Here is a 26,054-nt window from a genome sequence, read left to right as displayed (position 1 = left end):
CTGGAGAAGAGCCAGATTTTTTCCATTGCTTTGAATGCAAGCATCTCATCTGCCACCCCACCTCCATGCGGGGGGGGGGGGGGGGGAAGTAGTGGAAGAGAGGGAAGACAGGTTAGATTCCTTGATCAGATCACTTTTCAGCCACATTCTTGCTGGTTACTCAACTCCCAGGGGCTGTTCTTCCTGCCCATCCCAGTTCCAGAAACACTCCAAATTAGTACCTATGGGTCTTAGGAGGGAGTACAAATGTGCAGATGGGAGACTTTGGAAAGTCTTGTCTCTTGGCTGCTTTCCACCGCCTGCTGCTTCACCACATTCTCCCCGAGCTGCTCCCCAGTGTGTGGCTTTGGGAGGGCTGGGAGTTAAGATACAACTGGTTAAAGGTCAAGGAGCTTTTACACAGCTCAGCGGCCTGCCCAGCTTGTGCCTTTCCCAATGGAAGCAATGCAGCTGTTGTCGAGGGATCCCCAAAGATTGGGGGTTATTCCATAGGGAGGGTAGCGCTGAGCAGCAGGGATACAGAAAGAGCGGTGACAAAGACCTCGGATAGAGAGCTGAAGATGGTGTAAAGAGACAATCCAGTGTCCAGGAGCAGTTAGAGCCATAGGACTCTTTCCTCTGCTTGGTTGTCTTTCATTAGACCCACAGGGAACTTCATTCAGTTTTGGAGAGGCCTGAACAGTGATTTATAGGAAACCCAAACCTGGGCATCAGCTTTCCCAGCAACCCGGACCCCTAATAGTGTGGGGCAGGGGGAGAGGGAGCAGAAGGGATGCACAGTTTAGGGTGTAGTTGCAACTCTAGTCCTTGGTTCCAGAAATGTATGTAAATATATGCCAAACAAAAAAACCCTACCCAGGACACACACACACACACACCCCCCATAAGCCATGGCAATAAAGTCAATAGCCACAAGAACTCCAGCTCTCATTGTCCCCTGGTTTTTAGCCTGCATTTTTGCTGAATTCTGTCAAGGGGAGGGGAAGTTGCACATGGGCTGACTTTGCATAGGCAACCCACAGAAAGAGGGAAAACATTCCAGAGCCAAGAAAGCCTTCAGAGGAAGCCTCTCCCCTCCTGCCTGCCAACCGGAAGGCCTCAGTAGTAGTAAGTGTTACTCACTTGGCTGAAACGCAACTCCAGCCCAACCCACCCTCATTAAACTTTACATTCCCTCCCTCTCCCCCTACAGCAGGGGCTCTCAACCGGTGGTGGCCCTGGGCCGCTTGCGGCCCAGTGAGCACATAGCTGCGGCCCATGTGACATCCTCAGGGCCATCCAGGTAGCATAGATATTGTGTGGATGCGGCTCACGTAACAGAGTTGCATATGCAGGCCACAGTGGTACATAAGCAGCGGTTCTCAGCTTAATAGGGAAGCTGACGCCCAGGCTTCAGCCTCACGTGAAGCCACCACGATGGTCTTCCAGAGCTCCAGCTGAAGTCCTCCCACCAGAAGATGGAAATTCAGGCTCAAGGGGTTCTCCTGAGCCCGGAGATGGGAACAAGAACTCCAGGGGCACCTTTGTACATCACAGGGGAGCAGAGAGCACAGGCTGCTTGTCTGCAGTTCCCTTTTAAGTACTAGGCTGTCAACTGACTTCTAAACACACAAGGACAGGACCATCCTAGTCTACTCAGCCATCCCTTCTAGGGTTCTTTTTTGCTCATCAGGAATAGCTTCTTATGTGCTTCAGCATCCAGGAAGGTGGGGGGCATTCCTCCCCGACAAAGCACAAAGCATGAGCATAGGCCAGGAAGAGGAACCTAACCCACTTCCTGATTATGGGTACGGGTATGCTTCCTGGCATGTCCTGAGGCACTGTACTCTGAATAACCCATAGAGTATTTCGAAGTCACACACCTTACTCTGGCACATGCAGAGGCAGGGATACAGAAGAGAAAAGCAGCCAAATGAACGGAAAATTGGAGATTCCTTCCTGTTTAGCTGTTTATAACATAGGCATTAAGAAAAGGAAGACTAGTGGCACCTTAGCGACTAACCAATTTATTTGAGCATAAGCTTTCGTGACCCACAGCTCACTTCATCGGATGCAGTGAGCTGTGGGTCACAAAAGCTTATGCTCAAATAAATTGGTTAGTCGCTAAGGTGCCATTAGTCCTCCTTTTCTTTTTGCGAATTCAGACTAGCACGGCTGCTACTCTGAAACCTGTCAATATAGGCATGGTCATCAGATAAAGAAGGGGACAGTTTGTCATGCTGGATCTGCCTAGGTATCAAGATAAAAAGCTGTATGGCTCGCACTGTGCACCCATAGGACAGAGGGGTGAGATAACCAGAGACAGACACAGACACGTTATTTAAAGGGGAAGAGAAGACGTCAGCTTGCCAAAGCTTGAGAACTTGGACTGCAGAGCTCACCAACCGAGTTTGTTACACTGTCTGAACACAGAGCCAAGATGCAAATGGAAGCACAAACACACAATGCCAATCTAGTTTCATTCTCTACCACCTTTTCCCTTACAGCCTGTTTCTGCTGCAATCCATCCTCCACAGTCGTCCAGGTGGGATGAGTAACAGTGAGTCTGCAGTTCTAGCACATACCATTCATTTAACAGTGAACACCCAGCACATGCTGCCCTTAGCAAAGATCCTACACAAAGAGCTGTTTGTCCTTCCTCCCCACTCCTACTTCCTTATAGCCAGAAGATGGTTAACCATTTCAAAAGGGCCTGAAACTCATTATTTTGCCTTTGGCAGACAGTTGGGAATGTCGCACTACATAGCAGGCTCACACAATGAGTAGAAGTTATGCATATTCAAATCTACGGTTTGTTTCCACAGGACTGTACCTCAACTCCAAGCCAATGGCAAAGGGGACAGCAGCTGAGCAGGAGGTAACTAGATCTAGGAGTTGGAAAGCACAGCCTGCCTCATCAGAAGGCCTGCTTGGGAAGGCAGGGCAGAGCAGAGCAGAACGGGAACAGATGGTCAGTGGAGTAATGCACCAATGGTTCACATGCAACACCAACAGACGCCAGCCATCGGCAGGTGGGATCAAACCTGGGACCTCTGGAGCGAAATGCATGAGCCTCTGTTGCAGGGGTCCCCAATGCGGTGCCTGCGGGCGCAATGGCGCCCGTCGGGGCAGTTGTGTGCGCCCGCAGGACGCCGTGCCGCCGAGCACGGCCGCCGGAGAACCGCCCGCTGAAATGCTGCCGAGAAGCCTTGCAGTTGCTCGGCAGCATTTCGGTGGTGCCGCTTCTTGGCGGCCGGGGTGTCTGGCACCCGCCACAGTCTTCTGGGAATAGGAATACGCTATTCCCCACAAAGGGTGGGGGCCACTGCTCTGTTGCATGAGCTAAAAGCCACATGACCCTTTGAGTCTGCTCTACAGCCCTAGCGCTCTCTAAGTGGTCTCGGTTTAGATGGGACAGAGCACCACACCCATGAGGTTGTGGGTTTTACACACACACGTGAAAAATTCATACCCCTTGAATGCTGTAGCTATGCTGACCTAACTCCTGGTGTAGGCCTGGCTGGGTCAATGGAGGGGGAGAAAAAAAAACAAACAAAAAACACAAACACACACACACACACACTCTCCTGTGGATTAAACGACAGGGATGGAAAAATTCCGTCTCTGTAGGGAGCACGTACATGACGCTGCAACAGCACTCGGCACAGCCAGGGCCTCAGTGTCTGACACTTCCTGGGTGACAGCAACTGATGGTGCCACTGTGGTTTTGAGATGCAAGAGACAATAATACAGCTGGATGTCATGGAGATGACTACCTGGTACTCAGCTGTGAATTTCTAGTCGAAATAGCACTAAGCCTCTTTCCATAACTGTACTACAAATTTGCAAGACAGCCGAATAAGTGACAGGTGTATGGGGAGAGAAGTGAAGTGACTAATGACTGCTTTAGAAGGCAGTTGAATAGCAATAAATCGCTAAACCATCTTATTACTCAACAGATCTGCTCCCAGTGCATTTTTGAGACGCATCTGCTGACTTTATGACAAAACCATTTGCTTTTGCTTTTTACGCCAGCTAGCCCTGCAGAACCAACACAGCTACAGGCGAATAAGCTGCATTCTGTTCTTCATCATGCATCTAACAAACCGATGGGTAAGTGCCAACTGCAAAAAAAGCCACCACAGACCACTATTCCTGGCAATGGCAGGCAAGCCTCAAAGTGCCCAGCTTGACCCTCAGATCTCAAGTGGAGTCTACAGGGCTGGCAGTTGACACACAAACATCCACCCTGTGTGATCTGAACAGGTGTGCAACATTTAACTCTGGACCACTAAGATGACAGCTCTACAAGTTCAGTCATTTTTCAGTTTATGAAAGCGTGAACTCAGATCAATATTTTTGGAGTTATGAATAATGGTACCTACGCTAAGACTTTTTCCTCTATGAAGTTTGCCTGTGAGAGACATCATTTTAAAATGGCTGCTTTATTTTTATTTATTTTTTTAAAAGAAATGGACTTTTTGCTGAAATGTTTGTTCCTATTCCAGTGTGGAAAATAGACCGGCACTTTCAAAATCCTCCAGCACAAAGATTGGCAAGAAAGACAGACGCTGGCAGGGGAGACTAGTGTCCTAGCACAAGTAACATGCTCTGGGCAGGGGCAGGGGCAAGCCCTCTATCCAACCCCCGACTCCCTGCTCCCTTACTGCACTGCCTGGAGCGCTGGTGGCACGGCTGCACCAGGATAGGCAGCCGCGCAGCACAGAGAACCGGGTCAGGCCGGACTCTGCAGCCCCGCTGCCCAGAGCATTGCGCTCGCGGTGGCAGGGCTGAGGGGGACAGCCTCCCGGGCCAGGAGCTCAGGGGCTGGGCAGGACAGTCCCGCAGGCTGTAATCTGCCTACCTCTGCTCTAGGGAAATGAGCAAAAGGGATGGGAGGCAGGAGGTCACGAGTGCTACATTCACCTAAAATGACTGCCCAAGCCTCAGTACTAAGTCGTATTTAAAAAGCACCGTACAGCATTATTTATGCCTGAGGACTAGGCAAAGATCACTGACAGATCTTTGTCTATTCCAATGTCCAATAAAAGACATTACTTCACCCACCGTGGGACCAACATGGCCACTACAATGCTGCAAACATGACGACACACCCATGGTTACACAGCAGAGTCCATATGTAATCTGGTTCTTATACCCAAGTCCCTGTAATGCCGAATCTGCCAATCCACGTCACCAGTTCCAAGCAAGTGACTTGACCTTTCACCTCAGTTTCCAAATCTATAAAAATAGGGAGAATATTCAACTCCTCTATAGGTAGCTGAGCACACCTTCCAATACCTTTGACAGGTATTCATGCACTGGCTGTTTTTTAGCTGCCTTGCTCAGTCCTTTCTACTTAGCAGATTAAACAATGAACAAATTGTAGGAAAAAGTCACCAAAACTAGGATCTGACTTTACCTTTCTCTAGCACTTTCTGGTACATCCCAAAGCCCCTTACAAATTCAACACAGACACCCCTGTGAGCTCTGTATTAAGTGCACAGAAAAGAAGGATGAAGTGAAAGACAGGCCATAAGGTCTGTTATCACAGCTGTTGAGCACTTCCAGCTCCCCATGGTTCTGAACTGGAGTTGTAAGCACTCAACACCTCGGAAGATAAATCAGGTCTTAAGTGAATCTGTGGCCACAGCTTGTCTGTGGCCACAGCTTGGGACAGACTCCAGGGAGTTCTGACTCCCAGGTGCCTCCTATCCTTGGTCAATGTTAGCTGAGACACAGTTACCCAACTTTAGAGATTTTAAGGACACTGGCTGGGCTTTTCAACTGAGCCCAAGAAGCAGGGCACCCACCCCTCAGTGAAACTCAATGGGAACTGGGCAGCTAACTCTTCAGCTGCTTTGGAAATCCAGGCTTAAGTCTCTTTGCTCATTCTGGAGACATTAAAAAAATCTGAGCTTTGTCATGACTTCAACAGTCCATTCCCCATCTGTGCCAGGGATTTGCATTCCTTCCTCCACCCCACAGGTTAGTGCAGGGGAGCCCTAATTTAGAGGCTCCAAGGATCCCAAGGGCCACACTGTTTTCCTCTACTTTGAGTGAATCAGGACAGAAGTGCAGGTATGATGGTTCCTCCCTCGACAACGATTCAAAGATTAAACAGAGGGCAAGTTTCACAGGCAATGCACATCCCCAACAGGCAGTTCTGCCTTCTCTTGGTGTTTGTGGGCTTCAGTCTCCCCAGTCTTTATTCCAACAAAATGGGAGGATGCCTGATGGCAACAGCACTGCTAGGACAGAATGTATTTGCTTATTTTGCCTGAATCCCTCAATTGAACTTCTGCGGTTGGGACACTGCAAAGTCGCAAAATCCATGCAGCTCACTTTCCCTATCTACTGCTACATGGTTAAGCTTTTCCAAAGCAGCAGACAGTCATTCAGATGCAGGATCCTCACAGAAATCACTGGCATGAAAAGAAAAAAAAACCCACCACGCTCCAATGCTCAGACTTTAACCTGTAACCACTTTAAAGTGGCTTAAATGGAGTCTTAAGCCAGCCAAAAGCCCTACAGTCCACGTGCAGAAAGCATCCAGCTCTCAACTCACTTAGGGCTGTTTTACCTGGAGTGCTTTGTAAAGCCCTTTGGGATTCGGCAGCCCAGATATTCACCAGCCTGCTGTATGCACTGTCTGGCTTTGTTCTAGGCCATTTCCAAGGGAGACAGGGGGGCTTTTCCTACTCTTCCCCCCCATGCTGTATGTGGAAAACAAAAGTGTGATTCAATCCACTCCTCCAGCCTATTGATCCATGTGCCAAGCCAACAGGAAAGTAACCCTGATGGTTCCTCTTCACCCCTGGGTCTGGGCTGGAGAGAAGTTTATCCCAAGAAACACTGCAGGATATAGCTGACCTTTCTCCAGCATGTGCTAAAAGCTCTGCTTGCAAACTGCCGACTTAGCAAAAGCTGTCAGTCCTGTTTTACTGCCTCTTGTCCATTTCCTACTAGGAGATGAGGCCTCTGAAGGCCCATTAGTTTGTTTCCTTGCCACACACAACACACTTCAGTATATAAGTTACAACTTGATACGCTGCTGTGGCAGGTGAATGCTGGTACCGATCGGTTTCAATGGAAGCCTAGATACAGCGTGAATTATTTGTGGTGTACTGACCTATTTAGTGGCTGAAAGGCAGCATTCATTCAAACGCAGAGTCCCTGGAGCACACCCAAGTCATTCTGACTTGTGGCAGGAATATATGCCAGGAGCTCACACACACACACTGGGTGTGCATCTGCTGAGCGAGGGAAGCATTGCAGGGACTCCGTTCTTACAACAATTCTAGCACTGCTACAGGGACTCCCCACACCTCATCCCCATGGTTAGGGCCAGTGCATTCTGCGGTTCCTGAAGCAACCTTTCTAGAAGATCCAGCACTGAAGTGGCAGGCAGGGCCTTTGTAGTTTCTAAAGACACTGTGCAAAAAACAGGTGTAGCTGCAACACCCGTCGACTGACTGCACCAGAGAGAAACCACTGTACACTGCATTGGTCCTAACCAGGCATGAGCTAGAGACGTTGGCCCAGATGTTGCAAGCAATGTCTGAAAGCCACTTGAGGCAGGTGCTGTCTTGTACTGGGGTTCCAAGGCCTTTCTGCATAGTGTAGACAAGGCCTAGCCATCTTGCGTATAGCCCAGCTAACGTGAAGTCACCTGTACTTTGCATGCAGCTGAGCCAGTTTCAATATAGGGGTATTTCAGGAAATGGAGGCATTAGGTATCTGGTTGGCGCACACATGCGGAACCTACATCATAATAAAAAACCTGTCCAAAAAGGTATCCAAAGGGAAGGACCCTTCCAACTAATCAGACAGTTCTCCATTCACCCATATCCCCTTCCCTTGTTGATCTTACCTTTATCCGCCAGCGAGAGTGTGCTGTTGAAGTACTGCTCCTCCACAGTCCACGCGGTGTCATTGACCTTGTTGGACACGCCGCAAGATCCAACGCAGCTCACTTTGATAGCTGGGGGGGTGAAAAAAAAAAAAACACACACACATCTACATCAATATTGGAGTAGAGTTTTCAGTGGTCTTCCTAGGCTAGCAAAAGAAGCGTACAGGTCCCATCTCTGGTCTCATCCTGCTGCCTCCTGTGGGCTTCCTTCTCCACAGAGACACAGCCAATTTACTTACAAGTAGCGCATCTGTGCACTAGTTGCGGATGACAGTGCCCCTTTTAAACACACACACACACACACACACACAGGGTGGGGAGTGGAGAGGAGACCGAGGTCAGTGGCTCTCAGTTCAAAGGGTATTTGTCTCCCTTTACTCAAAAGTTATTGCTCAAAATGCAGCATCTCTCTCCAGCAAGCCAGGGCATTTTCTAAGATATTCTCATCACACTTGCTAGGCAAGTTAAAAGCTTCTGGGTAAGATTTTAAGAGCAACTAGGAGCTCAAACCTCCTAGAAAAAAAAAAATCAGTGGGACTTAGGGTAAAATTTTCAAAGACCCCTGTCTCCCTTTTTCTCTAGTTCCCCTCCCCTTCAGTTCAACTAATCCTCCTCAAACACTCCCAGACACCAGGTAACTTGTGGTTTCAGCCCCAATTCCTGTGCACAAGCAGAGCAACCACTGATCCAAAGGTTGGTCCTTCTCAGTGCCAGAAGGGCCTGTTAATGCAGCGAAGGGAGCAGAGAGCGGCAAGAACTCCACAATCCTCAAACACCTCAGGGAAAAGGGTTTTGTCTCCTTTCACTTAGAGAGACAGATGCACCAAGCCCAACAATGGCTCCCTTGGCCCCTGCACAGCAAGGTCAGTTCACACACTAACCTAGCAGTCATATGAACAAAGGAGAACTATGACACCATCTGGCCTCCCTGTTCTCAAAGGGGGGCAGCACCACCACTCGCTCAGCGGGACTGTTTGGGGGACAGGAGCCGAGATGGTCTGTATAGGGACTTCCAGAACTCACTGTCCTGTCGGAGCATCTCACAAACATTAATGGATTTTACCCTCACCACAGGCCTGTGGGAGAAGGGGAAGGGTTCTCTCCATTGCAGAGATGAGGAATTGAAGCACAGGTAGATGAAGAAGCTTCCTCAAGATCATGCAGGGACTCTACGGCAGAGCAAGGAACTGAACCTGGGTCTAATCCCACTCCAACATCCTAGCTGCTAGAGCAGAGGTTCCCAAACTTTACTTCAGCGACCCACCAACCACACAGCCTATTTTGTGATCCACACTGGGTCCAAATTCATGGGGGCTCCCCCAAAGCCACAGGCCAGTGTCCTTCTCCTCACCCCACTGAGGGGGCACCAACCACCCACAGCAGCACTCTCCGCCCCTGCACTGTGGGCCTAATCCCAGCCCAGAAGGGAGGCTGAGGTGGGTGGGGTTGAGCAAGTAGCATTGTGAGCCTGGTGCCCAGTTTGAACTACTTGGTGAGGGGGAGGATGACGAGAATCAGGGCCAGCCCCATGGCACAGGAGTTTCCACTGGAGGATGTGTGCAGGATGGGCTTGCTCTCCACCCCCCCACCTCCCTGAGGCCACCTGTCTGCACCTGGCCTATGACCCACCGAAAACCTTCCCCACAACCCACCATCTTGGAAATGCTGCACTAGACCATCCTTCCCACCCTGGTGGTGCTGCCCAGTACCAGTAGGGCTCTGAAAGCACATCAAGCCTTCCCCTTCTATTAGGGAAAGGGAGCAGGGGTGGAAAAGTCTCATGCAGGCAAGTTAACATCCAGCACAGCACCAGACATGATGGCTGGCCAGACTAACCAGTGAAGCCACACAGGAAGTCACTAGCGGAGCTGGGAAGGAGCCTGGGTCCAATTCATAGTGCCTCCCCATGGTGGAGTTTTTCATGACCTTTTCACCCAAGGCAGAAATCCTTTTTTGCTAGGCTGCAGAAAGGAAACATGGAGCATTCTTAGGGGCAGTAAAAATCATGACTGAACACTCTGCAATTCTGGTTTTTCGAAAAGCACTCTGGAGAGGGAGGGAGTTTTCCTCACTGCTGATCCCTTACAGCTCACTCACACCCCAACAGTTCAGACAGCCAGAAGACAGTTCCCTAGCAAGTGAAGTAAGCGGCTGTGTTTACCTTGGCCTCTCTTGAAACAAAGGCTGGTGCTTTGTGCCTTTTGTAAAAGGTTTTGTCAAGTCAAGAGCCCTTGTGAGGAGTTGCAGGAAGGGTTGATCAGAGGCTAGGGCAGAACACTGAACAAGCCTAAGGGCGTGGCTACAGCACATTAAAGCAGCCCCGGGCGCCCTAGCTCACTTCCTGTCCACACTGGCAAGGCACGTAGAGCACTCCTGGTACTCCACCTCAGCAAGAAGATTAACGTTTGCTGCGTCTTGGCTGGAACGCCTGGGCTTCAGTGTGAATGAGGTGTTGCATTACTGCGCTCTGATCAGCCTCCGGAAACATCCCATAATCCCCTTGGGTCAAGTGGCCACTCTTGTCATTGTTTTTTAATCGCTGCAGGAATGTGGAAATGCCCTTTGAAAGTTCCCGTTTCTGACAGCCGCTGCTTATCTGCTCTGAGACAAAGCAACCATTCGTGTGGAATGGTGTGTGCACGCGTGTGTGCGAGAGACAGACACACGGGGGGGGGGCTGCTGCTGTCTGAACTTACAAGACAGCATGCTGACATGCTCTCAGCCCCCCAAAAACCCACTCTCTCCCCCCACATACACAGACGCTCCCTGTCACACTCCACCCCCCCATTTGGAAAGCAGGTTGCAGTCACTAGCATGCTGGGATAGCGGCCCATGATGCACCGCTCCCAATGCGGCTGCAAATGCGGCCCCGCCAGTGCGCTTGAAGCAGCCGGTGTGGACAGCTTTCCCTACTGCGCTCTCCGAAGGCGGATTTAACTCAAAGCGCTCTACATCTGCAAGTGTAGCCATGTCCTAACACCAACAAGTCCTCTCACCACCGGGTTTATTGATCTGCCTATGTAGGGAGTAGACCCTGGGCTTTACAACACAGCTATGGCTGGCCCAATTTGGTGTTTAGTATGCACCAATTGAGCACCACCCCAGTCCTTGAAGAAAGTAACCATGCTGGAGGCCTTCTCTACAGGATTCTAGCAGAATAGCTTCACTTGTTCACAGCTACGCTCAGAAGTCCCCAGCTGCACTATGGACATAACCTGATCTTTCCCGGGTTATAGTATAATTAGATCCCTGTTTCTAGGCCAAGCTTCTGGGCATCATCTCTGAGATCAGAGACTCTTTAAACCAAAACATTTTCACTTTGGGCTGTTGGCAGTTATTCCTTCTGGGCGGCTCTGACAGAAGTCAGAGCAGTTAGTCCTGCAAAGTCATAGCAGAGCTGGAATCAAAGTATGGCTTTATATCCTGAACCATGGAGAGAGTCAGACATGTAAAATGAGCCTGTTATACAGTGATGGTCCTCCTACAGCAGGAGCGGTACCTCTCTCTGCTGGGTGGAAGGGTGTACATGTAGACCCTGATACAAGTTGATGGGACCAGAACTACATCCAGTGTCTTCATACAGTCCTCTCCTGGTTTTCCCCAAGTTCCCTGGCAGAAACTTTAGCTCTTTTTTGGGGTCCTCATCCTCCCCCACTCTGAGGCTTCCACAGAGTTCCTCCTTTGGCAGCCTCTCTGGATGACCCACTGATTGGAAGTAACAGAAGCCACTAAGTAGCTGACTCAGATCTACCCGGCCCTACCTGAAGAGTCTCCCTTCATCCAATCTTGCATCTAAGCCTGCCTCTGACATCTCCTGCCAGGGGGAGTCTTGTCATCGTCACTCATCTTGGCCTAAACTTACTTCCCTTCCACTGTTGTGACCTCACTATCCTCCCTGCCACACAGGCCCATAACCTGGGAGTTCTCCTCAGCTCCTTCTCCTCACACAGCCAAGCAAGCAGTGTCCAAATCTTGCTAGAACACATTCCAGGTCCATGCAGCTAGATTTCTCAGTCGGGTTCTTCAGCATTCACCTTATTGCTGTAGCCTCCTACCCAGTGTCCCTCACACCTGTGTCATACCCTCCAGCCTACAGCTCTGGAGATCGTCTCCTTGGGCAGTCCTCTGACCACACCATTCACTTGGAATCATTGCCTTCCCCATTGCACTGGGTTCAGTTTTCTCCCCCATTCAGACTCAAGGTGCCAATTTACTCCATAAGGTTCCTTGTGCCTGCAGTGCTGTAGTCATCATAGAAGGAAGCAAAGACCCACTGGTTACCATTTTTTTCCTGCATTGACCAGTAGCTAGACAGAATACGTTCTACCCCCCTCCCACCCCCACCCCAATACTGCATGGAGATTGGCATGTGTACGTAACATGACTGACTTAATCTGGAAGGAGTTCTTTATAGAACACCACAAAGAGCAATTCTTTTTAAGAGTCAATGCAATATAGAGTCCAACGCTTTATACTTCCCTTCCTAGCTCAGAGGCAAGGCCTTCTGTAAAAGGCTACCAGACGGGTTTGAGGAATGCCTTCCCACTACAATACTTCCTAAGCAGGTGGCCAAATGAGAGACTAAGTTCTCCGGCCATCAGTTGTGATTTTGCTCAGTGGTGCAGACACCCAGACAGCCCCCAGCCTCTGAGCCGGTATGTGTCACCTGACAGGCCCACATTAGAAATTAATGGGAAGCGCGCTTCCAAATTGGCTTGGCAGCTTTGGAAAAAATCCAACCCTTCAGCCCTAGCAGGAGGGGGTGCCCACAACGAGGAAGGGAATTCAAGGCTCAGCTACAACCCATCACTGTTCACCAGGGCAGATACCAGAAAGAACAACAGAGGGAAGCCCAGGTTTACTGCAGTCAGGACTCCCAAGCACACCAACCAGATGTCGAGTCACTCAGCCTTTGCTCATCATTAGCGGAATTCTTCCACTCCAAACATAGCTGCCACTGTCTCTGGGTTTAGTCCTTCCCACAGGGGGAAGCTCACACCAACTGCTTAGCCAGCCCATCTGTCACAGATGAACTGTTCTGAAACCCAGCCAGCTCCTCTCCCAGCGCAGTTACATTTCCCCCTCCACAAGATAGTAATTTTCCTGTCAAATTCTTAATCTTTACAGTCCCAAAGGACACCTCAGGCTCTCAACAGGAAACCTCCATGGGCCACTTCGGATGTTCTTAAGCAATCAGCATCTGTTGCAATGCCCAGTTGCAGAGCATTACTGCCTGCCTGCTCTGAGGGCACTCTGCAAAGTTTTTATCCAGGCACAGATGCATGCATGCGGAACACAGGGGACACAGCCAAGCTTGCAGTGTTTGCTTTAGTCTAGCGCATAGCTGGGGATGCTTGCTTGATCTCCCTTATCACAGGCCAGAACCAGGTTGTCTTTGGCACCTAAGGACTCCTTGGCTTTCTGTCAAGGAAATGGGAGCAAGTCTGTGGCCCAGCTGGGCCACTGGACTCAACTATCTGCCATTCATTCAGTTTTCTGTCGTTCCAGTGGAATCCTGTCACAGTCTCTATTGCAGCCACGTTCCTTTGAGTGCGCTAGACCCACACGCACTGCAGGAAGAGCTGTTAGACAGCAGGGTTTCCAGATCACCCATGGGCACTGGCATTTCAGTGCCAGCTTGCTCAGCTTAGGATTGGCTCACCAAGGCCTAAAATCCCTTGCCTCGAGCTGAGCAGCAGTTACACAGGTGGGAAAACCCTCCTGCCTTTGAAAGAGTAAAAAGGAAAGCTACAGCTGTCCTCCTCCTTTAAAACCAAATTCCCTAATGAGCAGTAGGGGCTGGGGGAGGACAGAAAAAGGCTTTGGACAGGTAACTGTGCACCCCCTATATTGTCAGCTCTCATGATTTTATCGGGACTCTAGCGATGTGGGATGTTTTAACCGGTCTTGTGAAGACCGGGTGCCCCCTCCGGAATTTTCCCTTACTCAAAATGGCTACTGTGTCCCATTACTCTCAGTGGGACTGAAGCCAGCAACATAACCACTATGTCCCTATGTGCCTGCTCGTGGAAGTGATGCTGCCCTTAATAAAGTTTACGGTGGGAGGTGGCAGCGTGGATGAAATTGGACAGCTGCCACTCTATGGCTCGGGGGGGGGGGGCTGGACAGCAGAGACACTGTGACTGGTGGACGGGAGTGGGAAGGAGAGGGGCCTAATATAGGGGAGGTAGGACGGGGGGAGAAGAATGTGAGGGGGCAGGAGGTGTTCAGGGAAGCGCTGCTTCTTGCTAAAGGTTAAGCCATTCTCATGGTTTTTAGGAGATGCCCCCATGCATAGCAATGATTGATAGGCGTTCAAAGTTCGCTCATGTGTATCTCTAACTCATCAACCCCGTACCAGCGTGATGCATTACTCAGCTCCATGGTTCTCGTGTTATTTGCTATCCAGCCCTTCTTTTATCAAAAAAAATATGCCAGGAGTACTCAAGGCAGAACCAGGAAACCTATGGCAGTCTCCCTATCTCAGAGGGGAGGGGGAGGGGAAGCAGAGTCTCCATCTGAGCAGCCAGGGAGAGGCATGCATTTAAAATTTGACTTTTCAACCTGAAATCACTCGCAGGCAGAGGAGTAAAGGGGAGTTCGAGTCAGACTCAATGCTATTGGATCGTTTTGGGGGTGGGCTGACTCATGATTTTTAATCTCGAGAGGACGATACTGGATCTGTAGCACCCCAATAGAAGTTCCACTGGGTCACTGCCTAGGGACGGAGAGGAAGGCGGGCAGTCATGTCCTGGGCACAGAAGTGGCTATTTCTCACTGCTATACCACTGGGATTAGTATCCCCCCTTCGGCAGTGCTGTACTGGAGGGGCATGCATGGGTGCAGAGGCTCCAAACGTTCGGCCTGTGTGTACTTCCTGGGGAGAGGAAGGAAGTGGGTAGTTTCCCCCTCATACTATCCAATTTCAGCTATTTGAGCCACACTTACAACAAGCAAACAGAAGGGGTTGTCAGTAAGTTGGTCACTCTAAAGTGACACCAGCAGCCCCATATTTCTGCACTTTCCTGTTCCACTGGGTGGACTTGATATTCCAATAGTAAGAGCTCCAGGGTTCAACAGAAACAAGAGACATCCAAGCCTCCCACCCCCCACAATGTACATAGAGCAAAATCCAGAAGTACCCTGCGCTTGCAGTACAGCCAGGCCTATGAGATGGGCAGCCGCATCTGCATGCGCCCAGTGATGCCCCACGTTATGGGTCTACGGGATGCAAGTAGGAGAATCGAGTGATGGCGAGACGAAGGCAGACAGATCGGCCACATCCAGCTGTGTATTAAAGGTAAACCGAGTCAGCAGAGGAGCCTGAGCACATTGGCCTCCCCTCCAGGTGATTTAAGAGAGCAGCCAAGTCCTGTTCAGAGCTCAAATTGCTTTTCTCTGTCGATTCAGAGCGTGGCAGCGTCTACCCTCAGGAAAGCTCCCTTTCCATCGTAGGTGGGAGAAAAGCAAGGACAGACACACATGCGAATGAGACACTGCGTGGCACTCTCCCCTACAGGAGAGGGCAGGGAAGCGTAGCAAGCAAGGCAGAGGGCTACGATTTCTTCTGCTTCCCACAGCTCTAACCGGATGTTGCCAATGTGCACAGAACATCACCTGCTGTCCTGCATGAGGAGTGAATACAACGCTCAGCAGGACATTCTGCAACAAAATAAAATCCAGAAGGTTGCAACCCCTCCCCTTGCCCCAGCTACTCTGAAACACCTCAGAGAGACAAGTCTTCCTCCTACACCCACTTCTTTGTGAAGAAGCATCCCCATGACAATGGGGCTAGAAGTCAGGAGACCAGGGCTCTGTTCCCAGCTCCGCCACTACCTTGCTGTGTGACCTTGGGCAAGTCACTTCCCTGCCATGCCCTGTTTCTCCACCCACCCTTTGCTTGATTTGAAGCTCTTCAGGGTAGTGAGGAGCTCTCTGGGTGTCTGCACAGCACCTAACAGGGGCCCCAATTTTGACTGGAGACAGGGTGCCATTTAGGGAGAGCAGGTAGTTCCTCGCTGAGTTTCATACCACGTTTGGGTATGAAGTTTGCAGTAGGAGGGAAGATGCTCTCCCTGTCCTGCAGTCCCCCATGGAGCCACTGCTAGCTGCTCTGCTAGGGACTGGGAGCCTCCCTCCTGATCTGGGTGGGGGTTGATGTCAGGAATGGCCTCCATCATGTACCTGGGTGGAGCACCTCTTTCTCCAGCCCTTGCCCTGCTGAGGTGCCTGGCAAAGCCCCTAGCTACCCACTCCCTGTACCCTGAGCTACCCCCTCTTCTGGCACACAGCACTACCCCCTGCCTGCACCCTCCCCAGTTTTCAAACTTTGAGCTGAACCCTTCCCCTTTGTGAGTCTGGTGCCCCCCCCCCAACCCTACAGGCTGGGTGCCCTGCTGAGGTGAGTCAGGGGGTGGAGGTGGTGCGGTCTCACCAGGCCCCAGCACATGGAGCTGGCCCAAGAAGTCAAACTATGCCAGGGGGGGCAGGAGAGAGGAGATAGCAGCAGGTGCTCTGGGAAGCTAGTGATTCAGCTTTGTGACATGGAGATTTATTTGAACACCAGCCAATTTTAGCTTTGGGGCCCAGTTCTCATCCTCCCTCCATTAGAGGACAGAGTCAGCCGAGCACCACGGTTTAATTAGATTCTCCATGTGTGTACACACCCCCCCACACACCCCCCCCACACACACCCCCTGCAGCTTGAGACCAGGAATTCCTCCCACGTATCTGCAGCTGGACCCCAGAGACGAGCTTTCAGAAGAGTCAGTCGATAGCGGAAGGCACCAAAAATAGCCATAGCCAAGCCAAGCCCTCCCTTCCTAAAGAGGAAGGAGATAATTATCCTGAGCACCCACGCCCCGATCAATGAATAAAGTGGGAGGAAGCTCCTTCATAACCAACACAATGCTGGGGATAGCAACAGTACATCCGGGCCCCACATGCGCTAAGACTGGGTTTTATAGCAAAGGGGGGTGTCAGTAAGTTGGTTTTTCACCCCACTCCAGTCCCAGTAGGGTCATAAGAGCAAATTAAGGGCTAGCACAGGCTGTTTTCAGCCCTTGAGCACCATTACAGCCTGTGTGACCGCCTGGCTGGGGCGACACGAGAGGAGAGTTCTCTGCCCAGCTTGGGCCAGCTGGGCAGCGTGGGGCAAGTAACATTGCCTCTGGTGACCCTTTCCATCCTTAGCTTGCCTAGTGAGACTGAGCTCTGGGGGTGGGGGGGCGGCGGTGTGATCTCAGTTGGATCCTCTAGACTCTTGTCTAGTACAAGACATTTGTCCCTCTCTCTACACTAGCAGCTGAAGAGCCACGTTTGGCACCAGTTGATGGGATTGAAGTGGGAGGATGATTGACGGAGGACGTTACTGACCTGTCATTGCCAGCAATGGGTCAATTATCTAGCATGGCCAAGGCACAACAGAGATGTGTCTCTCACACACACACCCCCACCCCTGCACCACCTCCCAAGAGTGAGCGTCAGGGAGCAGAGCTGGCTTCAGACAAAATAAGAAGCCCACACCAATTTGCTGAAGTGGAGGCACAAGATTCTGTATTCCAAGACATGCAGCAGGTTAGAAAATGCCACAAAGGTCTCAGCAAGTTCCTGTAACAAGCAGCATGTGTATCAACCTATCAGCAGGTTGAAGGATTCATCTCAGAGACAGAAGTCAAAGCTCAAGTGCGCTCGGAGTTCTTGCTGGCCTTGTTGGGTGTATGGTAGGCCCCAGTATTGTACGGAGGGGAAATAGATGGTTGGAATTTAATTGAGGACTCTGGGTGTCCATCTGCCAGCACTAAGACAAGACAAGACTTTGGAAAGTTTGTGAAGAACTACAAAATCTCTAGGTAAAAAATTAGTTACTTTTAGTCTCTGCTCAATGTGTAGAAGAAAATTAAAATAGAGTGCATCTCGAAAGGTCAATGGAAACTTCATTAGTAGCAGAACACAAAGGGGACTAACTTTCAAAGGTGAAAAGCACCTTCAGTTCCCACAGATTTAAAAAAAATCCAACACCTTCATGTTGGAGGAGCAAGGAAATCTATTGGAGAGAGGGCTGGGAAGTCTCAGTGGAAGAGCTGGCAACCTTAGCTTCATACTTTAGCAATTTATGCAAATTTGGGAAAAGAGACACTCCCAATTAACCAATAGCTACTAATTAATGTTTAGCTGTCCCCACCCTGCTGGGGCTGTCCTATCAGTTCTTGTATGGTTTTATATCTATATATATATATATATATATATATATACACACACACACACACAAAAAAGTCCTATGTACTGAAACATTAGAGCAAGTCATCTGAGCAAGATGAGAGGAAAGGGTAAGAGGCAGTACTTTGGTTTTGCAAAACCAAGAGTGGTTTGGATCCAGATTCTAATTTAGCCTACCCTTCATTTACAAGGGGATGGGATCATTCCTCCACTTAAAAGCATGCTCTTGGAACAGGGTTTTTGATTCTACAAAATGGGGCAGACATGCTTAAGACTATGTCAGGGGTCCATGGTGTAACCAGGCCCCTGGCATGGCTATTTGTAATATAGAAGGGGATTTAGATTCCACTGGTCTGGAATAGATACTTGTCACCCACACTGATTACAGCATTAAAAAGGGTGGGAGAACTTGAGTTGCGGTAACTGAACTTTGATCATTGTGACAAGAGGGAGAGCACGCTTCCCAGGAGCTGGAGTTGTGTCAGATGCAATCATGTGAATCATGGCTGAAATAAGAAAAAGGAGTACTTGTGGCACCTTAGAGGCTAACCAATTTATTTGAGCATGAGCTTTCGTGAGCTACAGCTCACTTCATCGGATGCATACTGTGGAAACTGCAGAAGACATTATATACAGAGACCATGAAACAATACCTCCTCCCACCCCACTCTCCTACTGGTAATAGCTTATCTAAAGTGATCACTCTCCTTACAATGTGCATGATAATCAAGGTGGGCCATTTCCAGCACAAATCCAAGTTTAACCAGAACGTCTGGGGAGGGCGGCGGGGGGGGGTAGGAAAAAACAAGGGGAAATAGGCTACCTTGCATAATGACTTAGCCACTCCCAGTCTCTATTTAAGCCTAAATTAATAGTATCCAATTTGCAAATGAATTCCAATTCAGCAGCTTCTCGCTGGAGTCTGGATTTGAAGTTTTTTTGTTTTAAGATAGCGACCTTCATATCTGTAACTGCGTGACCAGAGAGATTGAAGTGTTCTCCAACGGGTTTATGAAATAGTTCTCTAGTCATAGAAGTGTTTAGAGACAAAAACACCCTATCACCCGTGGGAGAACACTGTTCACAAAGCGATCTCTCCATATCCAACCGGTCTTCAGCCTCTGAGGAAAGACAAGCCTGGGGGGAGCTTAAATTCAGAACTCTGCTGAATCATGGACAAACAGAAACCCTGGATGTATGGCTTATTACAACAATCTGTAACTCACTAGCCGCCCTTTTCAGCCTAGGACTGCAGAGGTGTTACTGGGCCACTCTACCTTGAGCAGCCCCTTAGAATATGTGCTAATTACTTCTGCTAAACAGCCTGTTCCACCCTGCATTTAGGAGTACATTTCCCAGACCTGAAGAAGAGCCCTGTGGGGCTTGAAAGCCTGTCTCTACCCCCAGCAAAAGCTGGTTCAATAGAAGATATGACCTCAGCTACCTTTTCTGTCTTCTCAGAGTCAGACAGTTTATAGTCTAACGACAACATTAAGTTGTGGCTCCGACTCAGGCTACTTTTACCCCCCCCCCCCATTGACCTTGACACTTCTGCTCAGAACCAGTCATGCTCTCTGCGCCTAGTGTTTGAACTATTACACCACCCTTTGTGGCTCTTCCGAGGAGATGTTGTGACACAATCGGTGTTCAGAGCACAACAACAAAGCCAGTCAGGTGCTAGAGAGGTGTAAGATTTCCAAGAGCCAGATATGTATAGTCCAGCTAAGGGATGATCAAGCAGGGAATAGCAGTCTTTAATTATATGAAGGATGAACAGGGACATTAGCCACATCGCTAGGGAGAGTTGGAAGTGGACAGAACAAGGCACTGGAAAAATATAGTTTAGAGAACTGTGTATTGTAAGGAGAGGGATAGACCAAGACCTAGAGGTTCCTTTTCCGCTTGAAGTTGCGGTGGCCTCTTGGCTGACCGTAAGGTTTTTCCTCAAGTATTAGCACACACAAAAAAAATCCATATCATGCAGTGGAGCTACTGGGCACACAAGAAGCTGAAGGAGAACAACCCTTGATTAGCCCAAGATGGAGAACAGACATTGTACATTTCCCTGCCATTTATATTACGGCCAAAAATTGTAGGAAGACACTGCATAATTCTAGTGTGGTAACTTTAGAGTTCCTCTTTAACCCAATATCATGGGTATTGATCTTCAGGGGTGGAAAAAAGCCTGTGTTGTTTTGTACACTAAGACTGGGAGGTAGACCCTGTACTGAGATACAGGCCATCACAAGAGAGGCCGTACAAGAACGGCTGGGACCAAAATCAGTCAGTCTAGAACAGCTATTACTCCAGCATGTATTTACGCTTCGGTGACCTTCTTGGGTTAAGGATTCACTTGCTATTTGAAGGTAGATAAAAGTCAGACAGGAATACAATGCTGCCCAGTGTTATTGATGCCTCTCATACCACGGTTGCCAATATGCTGAGGCATGACAGTGGTCATTAGAGCCAGATTTCCTCACTGACTTCAGCGAGGAGTTCTGCCCCACGAGGCATGGCCCAACAGGATGACATTCAAGGTAGGGCAGCAGCTGCAAGACTGAACGTCCTTGTTTTGCAAAAGGGTTGTGTTGGGCAGAGGGGGGAGGCAGCAGCAGCTAAAAAGTGAAGGGGAGGAGCATCTCTGCAGAATGTTTCCTTCCCTGCTACTCTACGATAACCCCAACCACGATCAAATGTATATCTCACACACTCACACTACCCCCCCAGAGCAAGAGAAGCAGCTGTAAATGCCACTGTTTTACCTCTGCTTGGGTAGCTGACCATATTTCTGAGGACAGCCATGCACACATGGATCTACAGACAGCTACCACAAACAAACAAGCTACCACAAACACACACCTGCAGTCAGAGTAGTTTGCAGGGACCAAAGCTGTGGGAGTCACGACAGAGAGACCAATTCTAAAGATAGGAACCCTTCTCTGAGGAGCATCTTGTGCCCCATCTCCCCACGCTTCCCTCTAGGAATCCCACCACCCTGGTGGAAGATTACTCTTATGCAGAGACCTACACACAAGACACACACCAACGGTCCAGTCCCACTTTGAGGGGAAAAGTAGGATTTTGTATAGACTTGGTGCTAGACCGCTGTGAATGTTGTGTCATGCCTTGGGAAACAAGGGAGGTGCTCAAACCTCCAACCTACGCGGACCGTTTAGAGAATCAGCTGAAAGCTGCTTCTTGGAAGGGGCCAGGCAAGACAGTTACTCTTAGAAGCACACCAGTTAACATGGAACAAACTGGACTAGCTAGTGGTTGGCTACAACAAATTGTGATGGCCAAGGGAGTTGCATTCAGCACTAGCTCAACACTACAGCTTACCTGTGTCTGCAGCAGGGTTGTAGAAAGTCCAGATCAACTGCCAAATCTAGCCTGTAGTATCCCTCCCTCTGTAGAGTTGAGCTGCAGGTCTGTATTGCTTGTGAACTCCAGAGAGTTTGGGTTTGTCCCACAAGGAAGAGAAATAGGAGCAAGTATTCTGGCAGAGTAAATTTGGATAATACATGCAAATATTCAAATTAGACCCAGCCCTTGGGCTACAGGCCATTTGCTAGTCCAGCCCAAGGGGATGCATCTGGGTTTGTGCAATCTTCCCCCCGGGGTTTTACTTCAAAGGAATCCTAAAGAGCATTCCCCTGGCCAAACTTCACCCTTCCTTGACCTTTCAGCACATTGCTGCAAGAGGCCACATAGCCTGTGTCCGTAATACCAAGAACCTGGTCAGGTAGAGTTTTTATTTTATTTTTCAGGGTAACTGTCTCCATGCTAAGGAGAAGTTTTGATTTAGGCAAATACAGATTTCCCCCCCACCCCTTAACAGAAGCGCTGTGCAGATAGATCCCCATGGTGAAGAAAGTAGCGTTCACTTGTCACAGTGTCCCCCATGTGATACATGGGTCCATCTTCTCCGGCCTGCAAGCATTTTCTTCAATGATAGACAAAGTGAGCATGACAAGAGGACCGGTTCCCTTCCCCTCCCCAAATCAGGGATTTCGTCTGCATGCATCCCAGGAGAGGGGAAGAAAAAAAATTAACTGCCGAGTTCAGATTTAATAATTTTATTAAGATAATGTTGAAATAAAAAGGAAACGGTACAGAGTTCAAGCATAGAAGTTTCTAGTTATCAGGGAATAAGGTACAGATTATCAAGGGGTGTGAAATTTGGTTAGGAACTGGTGGCATAAGGAATACATAATCTGCAATCTCCCTGATTGGGGGTAAAAGTTTAACCAGTCAAAGATATGGGGCTATGTTGAGGTGTGGAATATAATGAGTGGATACGATGATGAGGATGGATCTACCCTCATTTGGTGGGATTTAATGTTCATTGAGTTTATGGTTCCAGTTCATACGGTCCAATGGAAAAAAGTCTCAGTCCCTTTCCCATAGTGGATGCACGATGTTGTACCGGCTCACACCTCCTGGTAGTGTCGGTGGCCGGTGATGTGTTCGATGTAGATGTCCCTGGACCATTGGATGGTGTCTGAGACGATGAGACGCCGCATGAGCCGTGCGTAGCGTCGACTGATCCCACAGGTCTGCAGCACATGCTCGTTGCAGGGGTCCCAAGCGCCCAGGGCTCCGATGATCAGGGCATCCATCTGCACCTCTTAGCCCTTCGCTCTCAGGGTGTTGGCCGGGGGGGGGGGGGGGGGCGTATTTTTCCAGTTTACGAGCTCGGGATTCGCGGAAGGCCGGGGTCCTGTTCTCAAAGGAGACCGTGATGTCGATGAGGATGATCTTTTCTGGGCCTTGTCAGTGACGACCATGTCAGGTCGCAACGGGCTGTCAGTACCGGGGATGGTGCAGTTCACAGCGACCTCCCCCAGGCGCGGTGCGATGGCTTTCACCAGGCGGTTCTGGATGGCGTTGTGACGCAGCTGCCAGGCTCTGGAGCGGGGCTTGCAGCTGCACAGGACGTGGGGCGGGTCTCGGAGTAGCCGCACTTCCTGCAACGCTTGTCTCGGTTCCCGTGGCGGACGGCTCCGTTGAGCGGGATGCAGTTGAGCCGGGCGCGGTGGATGAACCGCCAGTCGGTGAAGTGGGTGAAGCCGCCCCCGGCGAGGAAGTGGTTGCTGGCGTCCCATTTGCTGGTCAGTTCGAAGGCTTTACCCTGGTCTGGTTTACGCTTCAGGGTTTCCATGTACAGCGAGTGGATGGCCGCCTTCAGGGTCCTCTCCAGCAGGCCCCTGGCGCTCAGGGTGATGGTGTTTCCCTCAGACCTGATCTGCGGCACCAGGACTCCCAGCTCCTGGCGCTCCTCGCACCATTCCCAGCGGCAGCCAATGCGCTTCCCCAGGCGGCGCGTGGCATTGTGAGCGCGGGACCAGAGTGAAGCGATGTCGCGCCAGTCTCGTCCGAATTCGTCATCCAGGGAACCGCTCAGGAAGCTAGCGGTGTCTTTGCCGATCCGCTTCTTTGCTACATCATGGAGGGCGTTCGCTGCGATGTTCCTTACCATGGCGTCGGGACACGTCAGCAGGCGGAAGGCGTGGGTGATCACCGCCGTGTCACACAGGTCACCCATGCGGGGGACATTGGCACCACCATGCCTGTGGGCGATATAGACCAGCTCGTTGCTGGCTGTCTGGGGAAGGAACAGCCACTTCTTCACCAGCTGCCGGACTTGTAAACAGGAGTCTTGTGTGTTTAAGCCTCAGGCACTTTCCCCTACTTAGGCAACACACTTATTTATAGCACCATGCAGGTTATCAGCACGCTGGCTGCTCCAGGAGGAAGAAAAAAAAAGGAGTCACCTTGAACAGCTGGAACAAAATCCAGCTTGCGAATGTTTACCACCAAGCCTGTTTCTTTACACATGCGGCAAGGTGGGGAGTGGAAAGTGAACCAGTGCATCCCACTTAGATTTGTTTTGGTGGTTTGGAGGGGGAGGGGGAAAGAAGAAGAAACGAGAGAAAAGTACAACCAACGTGTGCTCATCATTTAAAAAAAAAAACTGCCAGAAGCAACTAGTTTCTTAGCAACAGGCATCAAGCGCTGTTCCTCCTGGGACAGGAGTCTCGAAACTGACCTCCAGCAGCTTTGCTGTACGAGCTCATTTTTAGCCCCCTTCTGTCACTGCACTGGCATGGGAGCATCTCTTCACAAAGATTCCCCAACCCCGACATAAAAGGGTTTCTTGAACTCAGAGACTGGGTTAGTTCCAAATCCTGCTGCTTCCATCAAGTCTTGGAGTGGGGAAGTTACTTTCCCCTGATAACTCTCGTTATCTCCCTTCATCTGACACACATGCACAGTGGGCATGTCCATGTAATTACAGAGCCATGTGATCAGCTGCACCTTTGATTTACTCTTCTGCCTAATGATCCTGGCTCCTGGAGGCTTATTCCAACACTTCAGATCCTCAAGTAGGTTCATGGGCTTTGGGGATCAACCTGCTGCACAGATGTTTCCTTTACTCTCCTCCCCCACAAAGTTACCCCAGACTGGAGTCTAGGAATGACAATATTCCTAGACCTGGGCTTGCAAAGGAAATGGGGGGGGGGGGGGGAAGAGACACGGAAGAGGCAGAGAATCTGTAGGGCCACTTACAGTAGCCCGACACATTGCCAGCCTTTCCCCAGTGGGTCATTCTTCTCCTTCTCCCAAAATGTGTACAGGGGTAGGAGTGAAGAATCCCACCCCTGGAACATAAATAGGGTTGTCAACTTTCGGTTTGCGGAAAACCGAAACCCTTGCCCCACCCCTTTTCCAAGGCCATGCACCCCTCCCCTCGCTCCTTCCATTCCCCCCCATTGCTTGCTCTCCCTCACCTTCACTCACTTGCTCATTTTCACCAGGTTGGGGCAGGGGGTTGGGGTGCGAGAGGGGGTGAGTCAGTTCAGCCGGAGCACATTTAAATATTAAGCCAGTGTGTACCGATATGGCGCTTATCGCTGTCGTCAGAGAGCCGCACAACCTCCCCCCCTCCCCCAGTGCTCCTGTGAGCATAGGCAATGCTATTACTTCCTGGTTTTAGGGGGATCAGAGGCACAGGAGGCTAGGAGTACGTCTCTACTGCACAACATCTGCAGCAGTAGTCGTCTCAGAACCCAGACCAACCAATTCAGGCTCCTGCTACGGGGCAAACGACAGTCCTGTAGATGTTCCCGCTCAGCTCTGGAACCCAGCGGGGCAGGCATGCCTACACCGCTATTTCATCACCCCATAGCATGAGCTCAAGGCAGCTTACCCAGAGTCTGAGACCCAGATTCACTGCCACAGGTTGCCCCTTTTTTTAAAGGCACAGTACAGACATGCCCTACGTGACTTTCCCACGGTCACACAGGAAGTATGTGGCAGAGCTGGGTACTGAACCCTGGTCTCTAGAGTCTCGGGCCGGCACCCTAGCCACTGAGCCAGGCTTCCTCTCATTTTGATTTACCAATGGCTCATTCTGATTTAGCCTAAATCTGATCCTAAACCGACTTTAGCTAGACCAAAATAGGTTGCTAAACCTAAAATTAAAAGAAGTGTCCACACCACATTTTGCACTGGTTTAAATTCATACCTTAAGTTATTCTGGTGCACATTTCACATTTAGACAAGCTCTAATGACGCTTTAGGTCCTGGCAAACACTCCCCACAAGGTGTTTTAATGCCTGTCAAGTCTACAGCCTAATAAGCTGCCCCTTCAAACATGTTATCCATGTATTGTTCTTCCCCTGTAAGCACAAAGCAAAACATCCCATCCCTGTCTGGCTGCCAGGGCGAGCCAGCAATTCACTGAATGAGAGAGATCAGCAATAAGCAGTCTGAGAGGCCAAGATACCCAGTGCTCAGACATTCTGGGAGCACAGAGTCCTTTAAATCTGGCCAATACCAATGGCCATGTAAGCCAGCTCAGGAGAGCTGTGGGAGGAAAACAATCAATCCTTTCCCCTCAGCATCAGCCATTGTGCGTACCACAAACATCAGTTCAAAG

The 26,054-nt window shown here is 50.1% G+C and overlaps 1 protein-coding gene across 1 annotated transcript in view; it reads right to left on the bottom strand.

Moving 5' to 3' along the window:
• ARRDC1 (arrestin domain containing 1) overlaps positions 1-26,054 on the bottom strand; it is a 68,000-nt gene that overhangs the window by 32,218 nt on the left and 9,728 nt on the right. The window contains exon 2 of the mRNA XM_084650447.1: positions 7,853-7,963. Coding sequence (XP_084506573.1) covers positions 7,853-7,963 — 111 coding nt within the window. The remainder of the gene's footprint in view (positions 1-7,852; positions 7,964-26,054) is intronic.

The sequence above is a fragment of the Lepidochelys olivacea genome, assembly GCF_965140295.1.
Source record: "Lepidochelys olivacea isolate rLepOli2 genome assembly, chromosome: 16".
Lineage (NCBI taxonomy): Eukaryota > Metazoa > Chordata > Testudines > Cheloniidae > Lepidochelys > Lepidochelys olivacea.
The sequence above is the reverse complement of the archived record's forward strand: the minus strand, read 5'-3'. Positions and strand labels throughout refer to the sequence as shown.